This window comes from Tursiops truncatus, chromosome 12 (genome assembly GCF_011762595.2).
Source record: "Tursiops truncatus isolate mTurTru1 chromosome 12, mTurTru1.mat.Y, whole genome shotgun sequence".
NCBI classification, from domain to species: domain Eukaryota; kingdom Metazoa; phylum Chordata; class Mammalia; order Artiodactyla; family Delphinidae; genus Tursiops; species Tursiops truncatus.
This window is the reverse complement of record NC_047045.1, coordinates 68,652,940-68,667,185: the sequence shown is the minus strand read 5'-3', so window position 1 is coordinate 68,667,185 and position 14,246 is coordinate 68,652,940. Positions and strand designations below refer to the sequence as shown.

Here is a 14,246-nt window from a genome sequence, read left to right as displayed (position 1 = left end):
GAGTTTTGCCCATCCCTGCTGTTTGATATTTCATACAATAAAAAGCTCTTTTGAAACTGGGTTAATAATATAGAAAACTACAGCTAGGCTCAATTTAAAAATATCCATTATTTAACTCACTGTGGTTAGTAACCACATCGATCCACTACAGCACAACAAACCACTTCTATTCATTGTATAGCTTCAACATATGAACTCCAATAACGTAAATACGACTGGACCAATGAGTAAAATGTAAAGTCCAAGAAAATAGAGGGGGAAAGAGAATGGGAAAATGAAGTAGGAAAATGAATGGAGAACTCCTTAAGTGCTGAAAAATTATAAATAACTCAAGAGGGAAACAGTTATCATAACAAAGGAAAATGAAATGGATTGAAAAATTCCTTTTCCCATAATTCTGTTTTAAATGGAGTCATTTGTTAAACCTGGCAACACATTATTATTAATAATAATATAGGAATGTTTGATTTATTTCCTTGTGGATTTTTTGGTCTTTTCTTTGACATTTAGTTGCAAGCAGACTAGAGCATTTTCTTCTATTTAATATTTGGGTGAAAGAATACATGGAATAAATTTCATCTTTCTTAAAAACAACTGTCACAACCACGACACCGCTCTGGGGTATCTCAGGCTTAAAGCCATAAAATGAAACACAAACGTCAAGAAATTATTTTAAAAATGATATAAATAATTATATAAAAATGTGATCTAAATGGGCCATTTCAGTCATTCGTGAATAAATATATTAAGGTTCCCTGCTGACAAATGGATTTTCTCTAGAGGGAGCTTGTTCATGGTTACACGAGGAATTCGCTGTGTAGTACAGGATACTCACGCTTCAGGATATTTCTTTGCTCTAATTCTTCAGTTGTGGGCCTCTGGCTAAGTCTCCTGTGATGAAAAACAGATATGCTGCCGGTTACAAACAAGGCCGCCTTAATGGGAGACGCAAAATAAAACAACAAGCAAAGCTGTATTTTTTTGTGTTTTGAGAAACAAAAATCCATTTTTAAGCCTCCTTTCCATTAGTTTGGAGACTAGAGATTGTGGCTGAGACTGCTAACTACCCCCCCCCGTACTCCCTTCTTCCTTTTAGAAACAGAACCCCCAGAGTTTTAGCTGAACACCCAGCTATAGATTTCTGCCTCCCTACAGGCAAGGTGCAGCCGTGTGACTGAGTTCTTGCAATGGGATGTGAGCAGAAGCGGTGTTTGTAATGTCTGCTTTTTACACTTAAAGTGACTGGGTGTGTATTCCCTTCTCTCTTTCCTTCTTCCACAGGGTAGAACTTAAACATGGTCATGTGAGCCAGCTCAGATCATGCAGATGAGGATATCCACGGAGATGGAAGAGCAACAAGACGGAAGGAACCTGGGCGCCTATCTGACTGCCTAGAGCTGTGCTCCCCACCCATGCTGGACAGCCCACCTACTCCTGCACTGCGATGTGAAAAAGAAGCAAACACGTGGAAGTGGCTTGTTTGGACCACTGCACTTTTTGGTCTCTGTTAGAGCAGCTTAGCCTATACCCTAATTAACATACATATAATTAGAATCTAAAAAAAGGCTCAAGCGTTCATACCAATTCATGAGATGATCAATTTATACTGCACAGTGCTTTCAGGAAAATATTACTTTCGGGATCTCAAATAAATTTACAATGTATATAAAGTTATCTTGAGGTATACAGACCATTTCCATCAACCTTCAAGAAAAGCCAGGCTCATTTGGGATTAGTACCTGATCATTTGTACACAAGGGCTCAATGTCTTATTAACCCATTATAATTTTGTTCTTCGTTTTGTTTACATTATTAATTTGTTGTTAATCACAGACAAAGACTTCCTCTGGATGTATTGATAGATTGAATTTGTGCAAATTAAACTAATATACATGAAAGGCAATCTTAATGCAAGATACTATCAATTCTAAATGTTTATGGCTGTGACAGAAATGGTATGAAGAATTAAAATCAATGATATTTTGAATAGCTCATTAAAAAGTTTAACATTTAATCTTCATCAGCGCTACCTTGAAATTCACTTAATAAGTGAGCCCACGAAAAAAGCCAGTGAACATCTATGCCAGCCAGATTTTGTGCCATTCATATATCCTATACTATATATCTGTACGATATCATCCCCCAAAGACATCATCCTTCTTTTGTTTATGGAGTTTCCTTTCTCTGGAATGCCCTCCTCTCCTTCTTCACCTACTGAAATCTTTTTTTTTTTTTGCGGTACGCGGGCCTCTCACTGTTGTGGCCTCTCCCGTTGTAGAGCACAGGCTCCGGAGGCGCAGGCTCAGCGGCCATGGCTCACGGGCCCAGCCACTCCGTGGCATGTGGGATCTTCCCGGACCGGGGCACGAACGCGTGTCCCCTGCATCGGCAGGCAGACAGACTCTCAACCACTGTGCCACCAGGGAAGCCCTGAAATCTTTTAAGTTATTAAAGGCTCCTGGTTCTTTGTCCCTCTACAGCAGTTCTACATAAATTATACATCGATTAAAGCACTTATTATTATAAAGATAATCACAGCTCTCATTAGTTCATCCTTTTAAGTCCCAGTCACTATGCTGGGTGCTTAGCTTACATTATCTTGAATCCTTGAAACAATTCAGCAAGGTGGCAGCCAGTTCCCATTTTACAGATAAGAAAATGAGAGATTAATTCCCTTGCCTTCCAGAAAACACTACTGAACGACAGAGCCAGGACTCCTACGTGGTTCTCTTGACCTAGATGTTTGTGCTTTTTACATGATCCCCATCACTCAGTATAAATTTTGCCTCTTTCACTAGACATGGAGTCCTCTAAGGCAGGAACTGTAAGTGGTTTATCTTTGAATGACAGGGACTAGGTGTGCTGGGTTTGTAGAAAAACAATTCTATAAAATTTATATACTTATAAAACTAAAAACCCTACCCTGATCAGATTTTTATAGATATGGACTACATGTGTGTTTCCAGAGGCTCTCAAACTTTTGGGGGTTGGAGTGGAATTTTACAAAAACAGAAGAAGTGCTGCTCTGGTTGGCTACTTAGACCTACAATGAAGGAGTCCTCTCCCGCCTCAGCCCCAAAACACACCCGCTTCCCTAGCTCTCCCCAGGAAGCCTGAGTATCCTCTCCAAGAAATCCTAATGCAGAGTTAGAAAACCACCACCCTACAGTTATTTCATGGTGTCAACTTCTCACAATGTTCTTCATCAGTCCCCTGTTTTTGAGTGTTTCGGGTTTGCTTTAATTTCTCACTGCTCTAAATACCCTTCAAATAAACATCTTTGGAAAACACAGGTTTTTTTCCCTTTTAGATTATTTCCTTCTTGTATAACCTCCCAAATGGAATTACCATGTAAAGAAATACTGTTTTAGAATTCTTTTCTTGTATTATTAAGTTGTTCTTCAGAAATATTGAACAAGGGCCAAGTATATGTGTCCTATTTTCTCATAAAGTTGCCGACATTGGGTTTAATTTATAAAAGTGTTTTGCTAATTTAAGAGGTAATACTTTAATAAAAAATATTTAATGTTCTTAAGTGCTCGCTAGGATCTAGGCACTAACATACCTTCAGCATACCATCTCATTTAATCTGCACAAGCCCCGGCTTGGCCCCATCTACAAAACAGACAGTGGTTTCTGAACCCCTCACATGCCTACCCTGCAGATACACCACAGTCACAGAAATCTTCCACTTCCAAGCAAGGGGAGGACTTTTCTCCCACCTCCAAATCTTGTTCTGGTGTTCCAGGCTGTTCCCTTCTCCCAATTAATGCAACCTATTTTTTATGCAGAGTGAGGGAAGTTAGCAAAACAACTAATACTTAAATATGCTTAAACTGATCATAAAAAGGAGAGTTTCAGCACTTGCTTCTATTAAAACTGCCAGTTCCATGGACTTCCAATGCCACGAGTGGCAAAAGTAGAAATCCTACAATGGCGGAGGCAGGAAGTGCAGTCAGATGACCATTTATTTCAAGTGAAAAGGGGGAAGTTTCGATATGGGGGCTATGGCTACCTGACTAGGATGGAACTGGCCCTTGAAGCTACTTAATATTTCTGTAGTCTCGCAGCCCCCAGGGCAGAAGTGGATGGCAGTCATAGGAATGCTATAGGGAGCCCATGAATCAAACCAGGAGTTGGGCAAACTATGGCCCGCAGGCCAACTCTGGCCTGCTGCCTGTTTTAGTGAAGAATGTTTTCTTGGAATGTAACCGTGCTTATCTGTTTATGTATTGTTTATGGCTGCTTTCATGCTACAATAGCACAGTCAAGTAGCTGCAATAGGGACTGTCTGGCCAACAAAGCCTAAGAGATTTACTAACTGGTCCTTTATAGAAAAAGTTTGCCCCCACTTGGATCCGGCTTTGGCGACCTCAAAGCTACTGGCTAGCTGGACCAAAAAGGCGCTTCTTTGAGCGATTCACCATCCAAGACCAACTTTAGAAGACCAGATAGGCCAGGCGTGCCCTTCCATGAGGGAGTCACAGTGATCTCAGTTAGGGAGGGAACTGTAGGAAGGAGAAAAGTAAGAATTAGTCAGTGCTGTCCCCAGATTTCAGCAATTACCTGACAAGCTCAGTTCCAATTTGCTGTCGGATTTCCTGCCTCTCTTCTTCAGAGGTACGCTGCAAGATGTTTTTGTCCTCTAATTCCTTCTTAGACGGTCTGTTGCCAAGTTTGATAGCAAGAGTATCCCTTCGTCGTATTTTACTGGCCAAAGCACCTGAGGATTAGAAAAGGCAGAAATGCAGAGCAAGGATTTTAGCCAGTGGCACTCAGGTTACACGTGCGCAGGGACTTTAAATAGAGTCCAGACCAAACTCTTTATTCACATGCAACGGTAGAATTTTAATTAACCTGAAGAAAAAAGACTTTCAAGTTGGATGTAGTTCGTTTTGAAAAACTGAAGAACTGTTTTTTTGTTTTGTTTTGGTTTTTTTAACACCTTTATTGGAGTATAATTGCTTTACAATGGTGTGAAGAACTGTTTTTTAAAATATTCCGAAAAATGTTGGGAAACCCTGAAAAAACCAGCAAGCATCATCTCATCTTTTGGACAGTGACATTTGAAGTTTATTCTGCTGAGACGGCATACCACGGAAACTACTGATTGCATAACGCCTTTTCTTTTTCGAGTCTTAAACACTTAGCCCCTTTGCTTATTCTGTAGAGTAAATCCTCGTCTTCCCTTTTCCTCCCCCCACTCAGAAAACCACTGACAAAAGTCTACCTGTGATACCTATGTTTTAATCCTAAATTACCCAGCAATCCCTGATATCTCACAGAGGATAGTAAATACCAATGAATGATAATGATTTTTGTTATTTTTGATTTGATTGTTGATGATTTTTTCATTATTCAGTACAAACTAGAAGGAATTTGACAATGCTGTTTAATCATGAATATATTAATAACTTTTTATAATCTGTAAATTCAATTCCATACTGAATCGCTCCCAAGTCATCTTTCTCAGAAGATTATTTAAAAAAATAGCATTTTTCCAGTTCCCTAGGTTATATATAAATGGTTGGCTTTATCCACTTTACTATCATTCCTTCTTAGAAGGCATACCACCTTTCTTACCATGGATGAGTGACTGTTTTTAATTCTTAAAAGGTATTAGTCATTCTTGACTCATTCCTCCTTTTAAACCACAGTATAAAAGTGAGTGAAATTCTTGGGCTTCCCTGGTGGCACAGTGGTTGAGAGTCCGCCTGCCGATGCAGGGGACACGGGTTCGTGCCCCGGTCCGGGAAGATTCCACATGCCGCGGAGCGGCTGGGCCCGTGAGCCATGGCCGCTGAGCCTGAGCGTCCGGAGCCTGTGCTCCGCAACGAGAGAGGCCACAACAGTGAGAGGCCCGCGTACCGCAAAAAAAAAAAAAGGAGTGAAATTCTCAAACATCCCCCATGAGTAATCCAGCAAATCCCACACTGATGCTCTTTATTCAACACAGGTCCCAGTGTGGAAGCGCCATCTTTGATCAATCTGAGAAAGGCCTCTGTTGTTTGACTTTCTGGACAAATTCAAATATGCATACTGGCCTCATAGACTGACTCCCCCACCGCCCTGCCCTGTGGAATCATCTTCCAGAAAGGACTCTCATCTAAAGCTAGACCTCAGAAGATATGCATTTCTAATCTGAGAAAGGCACATGAGGGGAAAGAAAACATCAGGTGTCGGGCTCCTGATGAGGCTTTTGCCCTTTACAGGCTGCAGCTGCTTCTGCCCACCACAGACTTCCCTCCCTACCTCTTGAAAAGAGCCTTACTTTCTCCACTGCCGTCCTCGTCTTCATCCTCGTCATCGTCATCGTCATCGGTATACAAGACAGGCCCATCAGAGTCAGAGTCATTGGCCTGGTATTCCCTTTGGCCTTCGTCCTCTGAGGCACTGAAGGATTCTGAAGATTCTCCCATCAGCCCAGGAGTCAGCAGCTGAGGCGCTGCCTTCCCCAGCTCGTCTTTGGTTGTGACACTGTGAAAGGCACAGAAACATGGGGCTGGTGTGAAGCTCAGAGCAACCCTCGGGGATGATGCCGGCACATGAGACAGAACTCTAGTTTCATAAACATCCTTCAGGCTGGTGAGAGGAGAAAGCAGACACAAGCCAGCTAACGTCACTGAAATGGGGCAACAATACCGCACTCCTTAATTCCCAAGGCTTTAGAGTCTTCATCTGTAAAATGAAAAGGACTGACCAGGTGGTGACTGACATATTTAGTACAAGAATATTGTAAAACTATGTTTTGAACATTTATTTTTCCCTAGCAATAGGAGGTTCCGTGGAAAGAACAATGGGCTAGCGGTTCTTAGATATTTGATTTTGCCTCCACTTTTTCTTGGACCTGTAACTCCCACTTATCTTTCATGTCTAGCTTAAAGCCTCAGCTCCCTGAAGACTCTCTCACTGGCCATCAGACTAGTTCCTTGGCCTCTCTCCCTGCTCCCACGGTGCCCACCACACTGGAGCACTTAGTACACTGCATCTCAGTCTGCCTCCCCAGCCTGCCAAAGTTCCTTGACAAGCAGAACTCATATCATGTCGTAGCCCAGCCCAGTACCTAGAACGGTACTGACACAGAAAAGTTTATCTTCTTTAATTGGTATAGGAATTAATCCTACTTTCATCATAGTCAGTGTATTAACAGTAAAAAATTATATATCTTCTCCATTTGTAAAACTGCCTGTCATAAGATTATACTAATAACATGAGATGGAAAATATGAAAGCTAAGGGGACTCTTTAGAAGAAAGGTGATATGTCAGGATGCAATGAGTTTCTATTATTTAGCTTGGTAAGAGTCTCTGACTTAAAGTTACTATAAATATACAAAGCTTGCCAATTTTCACAGACCAGAATTTAAAAAAATACTTTACATCAAAAACATATCATATCAAAAACAATGTAATCTTCATTTTAAGATACAGAAGTTCCCCACATTGCTTTCTGATATAAATAGAAGAATCCAAATTTGGACGTCACACTTCTGAAAGACCGTTCAGTGCAAAACATGTGCTTGCTGTTCTCACTGAAAAAAATCAAAAAACAGTTCTCTGAATGATAAAAACAGGTAAACGTTGTCAGAATCGGAGGTACTGACTTTCAACTTTGTGGCTGATAAGCCTAAGCGTTCTCAAAATTCTCTATTTTTCACTTATTAGAAAAATCCAACAGCCAAACATTCTTGTTTTCAAAGAAGGAAATACGAAATTTCTGTCTTAATTGTGTGAAATACATAAAGCCTAAAATTGACCATTTTGACACTTTTTAAGTGTGCAGTTCAGCGGCATTAATCACATTCACGTTGTTGTGCGACCATCACCACCATCCATCTGCAGAAGTTTTCGTCTTTCCAAACTGAAACTCGGTATCCATTAAACAGTAAGTCCCCATTCCTCTTCTTTCATCCCCTGGCAACCACCAGTTTACCTTCTGTCTCTACGAATTTCACTATTTTATGTGCTTCATATAAGTGAAATTTTACATTTGTCCTTTTGTGTCTGACTTACTACACTTTGGATGTCTTCAAGGTTCATCCATGTTGTAGCATGTGTCAGAATCTCCTTCCTCTTTAAGGCTGAATAGTATTCCATTGTATGTAGAGGTCACATTTTGTTTATTAATTCATCATTCCATGGATGTTTGGGTTGTTTCTACCTTTTGGTTGTTGTGAATATTGCAGCTATGGACACTGGTGTAAAAATATCTGTTTGAGTACCTGCTTTCATTTTTTTGGGCTATATACACAGAAGTAGAATTGCTGGATCATACGGTAATTTTATGTTTAATTTTTTGAGGAACCACCATATTGCTTCCAAAGTATGAAATCTCATTTTAAATAAGATTTCTTTTTTTCACAGTCTGGATTTCTAGCATACTGCCACTGGAGGCCACTGTGGGTGACCGAAGCACGTTTACAAGATATGCCAATTAATAACACATTCTGAAGAGCGGAACAAAGATACTTCAGGGTTGAGTCCTAGTATTTGTATCACTGTTCATTAATTTATCATGATACCAATTATTAATGTAATCTCATCATTTGCATTTCACAATGTTTTGCAGTTTTCAAAGACTTCTGCATATATTTACAACTTAACAATTGTTCTATAGTATAAGGAGGGCAGGTAATTTATAGTTCATGAAACCCAAGAAGGCCATGAGTGAGTTGCCCCAACGAGGTAGCAAGGCCAGTCTACAACCCAGACTTAAAACCCTCAGTCTATCAAATGTGATGTTATATTTTAGTTTTATACTTAATATTATGTTATGTTGATATTATAGATTATATTTAACTTAATATTAAATATTTTACTCCAAATTTTTATCAACCAACTCAAGACTCGGCTCTCATTTTCCCCCTACGTTTCTTGGCACATAGAACAATACAATGAACTCTATTAATGTTTGTGGAAATGAACTAGAAGAGTCAAGTCCCATTTGGGTATGGGCTCCAGATGGGGTTATTAGTTTCTGCCTAAAATTATATCAGAATTATATATTACTGATGCTACCAACAAATAGAAATCTACCAAATAGTAACTACCCTGCACTATGTGAATAGAAGCAGGTATTTTTACACATGGCCACTTGTCTTCTTTAAAGTTTTCACATTTGTATTCCAAACAGAAGCCTCTTCATAAAATGACAGGATTTTCACACATTCGTTGACTAAACATAACTGAGGGAAAGTTCTAAGTAAAGCAAGCGACTAAGGGCCAGAAATTCTAACTCACATATCCACTTAAAAAGGGAAGAAAGTATTTGGAAGGAAATTTGAGAGACTACTTATTCCAAGCTCCTTAACTCAAGAGCAAACACAAACCGCCCCTGTGAGATGAACTGTAATTTAAATTTTTAATTCTGAAGAATGTACAGAGAAGAAAATCTCTATGCCCTCTTCTAGGAAAGCATTATAGTTACCCTGACTGACAGGAAAATCTATTATAAATACCTCGGTGTCCAATGATGTTCTCAGCTCGTTCCCTGTGATCACTGCCCCAGTGGAAGTGGAGAACAGATGCTCACCTCTCTCGTCTGACAATCCTGCAAGTACTTGGGCTGAAGACAGATATCAAGCCCCCAGCATGCAGCGTGGAGTTTAGCACAATAGAGTGCCCTTCCTAAAATGGTTGTGCAAGTGGGTTGGACGGAATCAGGTCACCTTTGGAAATGGGCTTTCTCAGTGCTTAAGACTATCTTAGGAATTATTTTATATGTTACACCTTGTTCTTTAGTATATTGAAGAGTGAATCCATATACTTGATCTCCTTCCCTAAATTCGGACTTCATCTTAAACATTTATACTTCCTGGGCATGTCAGACATTATTTTGGTAAAAAGCAATCTGAACTGTAATGTTTTGTCCACTTTTGTATCTTTGGTGCTTAGTACGCCACCTGGCACATAGAAGGTAAGCAAAAAATACATGGTGGAATGCTGAGTGACTGTTCAGTTCTAAAGGCTGGAATTGATGCCAATGCTGGCAAACACTCATAATGAAGTGAAGACACCTGCTCTGTGCTGGAAGTATTCAGGACACCATAAGCATTCATTTCAATACCTTCTTTTCCCCAGTCATTTATTAAAATGTCAAATAAAATAATTTGTACTTTAACATTTATTTACCTTTCCTTGGCTTTCCTTTGAATGATGGTACTCAAAATGAGAGAAACAAACACAAAAGGAATTGCAAAAGAAGTAGAAGCAGGTGCTTTGGAAACTTATGAAATTCCTTAGCACGCTGAGTGTGATGTGCAGCTCTGGGCTTGCGTCCTGACTCTGCCACTTACTAGCTGGGTGATCTATGGGCAAACTATGTTATCTCTCTCAGCATCAGTTTTCTCATCTATTCAACAGAGATATTTCAGGGGAGACTTATGTGAATTAAATAACTGACACTTCCTGACATTAAATAAGTATTTAATAAATGGAGGTTAATATCACTAGCAATTGAATAATTAAAAGTGATATTTTAGTCTCTTGATCCAAATCAATTTAATTAATGTACTAATTTTTTAAAGTATAACAGGACAAGGATTTTTTTGAAAGAGGAAATATTAAATTAAATATTGTAAAGAGCGAATTTGGGTTTTATTCTTAGAAACAGAAGAGGCTGGATTTAAGAGCTCCAAGCCTTCCCTAGACAGAACTGGTAGTGACATCTACTACACTCTGACAGTCCTCTTTCTTACACCTAGGGGACAGCAGAGCTAACATGTCTTATTTATCTTTAAGTAGAAAATTTATAGGACTTTGTGAGTGATTAGATCTGGAGGACAAGGGAGAATGAGGACCCTAGGATGAATTCCAGGTTTCTGGCTCGGGCAACTGGATGATGGCATGCCTATAGCATACCAGATTCTGTACTGGTTGGTGGGGATACAGAGGTAAGTAAGACATGGTGGTTAGTTCCGTCCCATAGGTAAGAAAAAAGTGCTGTTAGAGTACATGCAATAACCAATTCTGTCTGGATGAATATTGAAAGGCTTCACAGAGGAGATAACACTTGAGCTGGGTAGGGAATTGAGGAAGTAAGAAAGGTAGCTGCTCTAAGGTTGGAGGAAAAGGAGTTGGAAAAGAGTTCTTTCCTGATGCTCTTTATTTTCGGAGGAGGCTAAATAACTTGTTGAAATGGAGGTGGGCAGGAATGGGTGAGCAATCTGGACATAAGTGGTAAAGATGTAAGTAACCACTATAAGGGAAGAGGAGGAAACTGTCTAGGAAAAAGAAAAGGGACTGCTAAGCAGTGATGAGGCAGACTCTAAATGTCCTTGAAAGTACAGATCTGAAGTGTATCAGTCAGTAAAGCCAATGTAATCGTCTCCAGCAGCCCGTGGCATTCCTGGGGCAGGGCTATGAAAAATCAAGACACACGCACCCCAGTGTTCATTGCAGCACTATTTACAATAGCCAAGGCATGGAATTAGCCTAAATGTCCACTGACAGATGAAAGGATAAAGAAGATGTGGTACATATATACAATGGAATATTACTCAGCCATAACGAAGCATGAAATAATGCTATTTGCAGCAACATGGATGGATCTAGAGACTATCATACTAAGTGAAGTAAGTCAGAGAAAGACAAATATCATATGATATCATTTATATGTGAAGTCTAAAAAAATGATACAAATGAACTTATTTACAAAACAGAAATTGACTCACAGACATAGAAAACAAACTTATGGTTACCAAAGGAGAAAGAGGGGGGAGGGAGGAATAAATTAGGAGTTTGGGATTAAAAGATACACACTACCATATATAAAATAAACAACAAAGACCTACTATATAGCACAGGGAACTATATTCAGTATCTCGTAATAACTTATAATGGAAATGAATCTGAAAAAGAATATGTATACACACACACATATACATGAATCACTTCACTGTACACCTGAAACTAACACATTAGAAATCAACTATACTTCAATTAAAAAAACGAAATCAACCGTTGGATTACAGGTGTGCCTACCTAACATTACCTAACAGGTGTGCTTACCTAACTAGATTACATTATAGAAGAAACCAAAGTAGGCTCCTTCATTGCCAGCAGAGTGATTTAGTGATCTTTAGTACCCAGCTTCATAGGAATACAGATAGAATATGGGGTTTTTGTGCCGACTCACCATTTTGCATTTTCTCTGCTAATACTTAAGCCAGTGCCTGAGTGGACAGTGGTGCTGTTTGTCGCCTCTTCGGTCCAGAGAAGCTGACTTGGGTCTAAGGCAGGGACGGGCAGGTCGGCTCCGTTGCTGACCAGGACGACAGGAGTGTCTGAGGCAGCAATGCTCTGCTCCTCCAGGGGGGGAGAAGGGGTGGGGGGAAGAGGTGCTGGAGCCACAGCGGGCAGAGGGACTGCGGACTTGGGTCTGCCTGTGGTCTGCTCCTCGGTGCCGGGGGCAGTCTGCTCGGGTTTGAGACTCGCCACGCTGGTCTCCGAAGGCTCTCCTTTAAGGTCAGATATGCCAGAAGTGGTTGCATCTGAGGACGGTTGAGACGTTGGCTGCTTGCCAGTTTTTTTCTTGCCCTTTGTGATTCCTACCATCCCTGTTTTGCTAGAAACTGTCTCCTTTGAAGCTTTAGGACGAGATGAAGTGGAGGAAGTAGACGGTGAAGCTGTTGCTTTGGAGTCAGTTGTTTTTCTTGAATGAGAGGAACCAGCTAAAGTAGAGAGATTTTGCATTAAGAGTCAAAGAAGAGAACATTTTTTAAATAAACTAACCGAGTTGCAATCGTCAATGACCATGTTCCCTTTAAAGTTTACAAATCTGTCTGAATAAATGCATAAAGGGAAATAGGCTAATGATAATAATGGTCTTGTTTTCTGCCCCCTCCTTGCCTCCAACGGAGGAGCAAGTGATGCTTGAGGCCAAACCCTGAGGGACAAGAGTCCTCTGTCTACTCCCTCCTCCAGTCTTTAGCTGAGCCCAGCCAAAGGGAAATCCTCACCTTCTTGCCCTATGGGTCACCTGAAAAAGTCCCTGTATGCTCCAAAGAAGGGACATTATAGCATGTAGAGGGCACACAACAGCAGCTGTCTGGGTATAGTACAAGGTTACTCTCATCACAAACTGTACATGTTCTATGATGCCTTTCTGGGAATGGAGTGGCCCACATTCAGAAGATCCTGGAGTATATACCACCAGCTCCTGTCTGGCCAAAAGCAAATTTACTCATCTTAACTGCTAAAAGAGCAAACTCCAAACCAGGTCTCCCCAATGGCTGTACAGAGGCTTGCCACCCTGCCCCATCTCCCCAACGGCAGCGATAACGGGGCAGAGGGAAAACCCATGGCCACATATGAAGGACAAGTCTCCTTCAAAACATCAAGAGGCAGAAAAATGTCTTTTTTTTTTTTTTTTTACAAAAAATGTGTAAATGGGTAGTGTCTGAATAATCTGAAGGGAAAGAGTATCATTTTCAGAGCTTCTAAGACTGCTTATGCTCCTAGAGGGCCTTCATCAGAGGATGGCCATGGCTATGGCAAAACAGAAAAGTTAACTCTCCTTTTCTTTTTATCGTCACAGGAAATACATTTAAACTCCTATGACCTTTAGGATCGATACATTGCTCCTAATTGCTTTTTCTGTTACAATGTTGTATAGTCCCTCTTTTTCCTGAGGGGTCAAACTATCTTCCACAGAAGAACTAGAAAAATCTTGTTAGTATTGTGGAGCCAATCCACACTGCATACAGATGTTATTTATTGTAACTTACCTCTGGTTATAACTTTATTGAAGTCAGTTGGGAGGGTCAGGAGAGGAAGAACAGATAAAGGAATAGACCATGAGGTGTATGACTTCACTAGCTCTGATCTACTGGAAAAAGGCAGTCTCACTTTGTGACACAGATGCAGGCTTAAAACAAGTCTCCATGGCCTGGGGGCTTTATTATTTTAGATATCCGTAATTATGAGAATTCCCCTCCCCCATATCAAGGCCTGTCAATGTTTCTTTGAAATAAACAATCCTCATTTGCTTATAGGACAAACGTATTAAGCATACTCCTACAATCTAAGTCCACTCCAAATGTACCTTTCACAACCAAGATGCTACGGACTTGCTGTCTAAACACGTTCAGTTATTTCTTGGGGAAATTGAACAGAATCGTTTCCACACATCAATTCTAATAATTTTTTCTTGTAGAAAAGTCTTTTTGTTTTTCTAACAGCAAAGTTAACTTCAGCCTTGCTTAGGGAAAAAATTTTTTATGCCTAGAGTGCAAATTCAAGCCATGTT

At 40.2% G+C, this 14,246-nt stretch overlaps 1 protein-coding gene across 6 annotated transcripts in view; it reads right to left on the bottom strand.

Moving 5' to 3' along the window:
- PHACTR2 (phosphatase and actin regulator 2) overlaps nt 1–14,246 on the bottom strand; it is a 254,176-nt gene that overhangs the window by 28,118 nt on the left and 211,812 nt on the right. For all 6 annotated transcript variants that reach the window (XM_073789680.1, XM_033867798.2, XM_033867799.2 and 3 more), the window contains 4 exons: nt 12,135–12,669; nt 6,272–6,477; nt 4,567–4,723; nt 836–891 (listed from right to left, as the gene is read on the bottom strand). In XM_073789680.1, the coding sequence (XP_073645781.1) occupies nt 836–891; nt 4,567–4,723; nt 6,272–6,477; nt 12,135–12,669 (954 nt within the window). The remainder of the gene's footprint in view (nt 1–835; nt 892–4,566; nt 4,724–6,271; nt 6,478–12,134; nt 12,670–14,246) is intronic.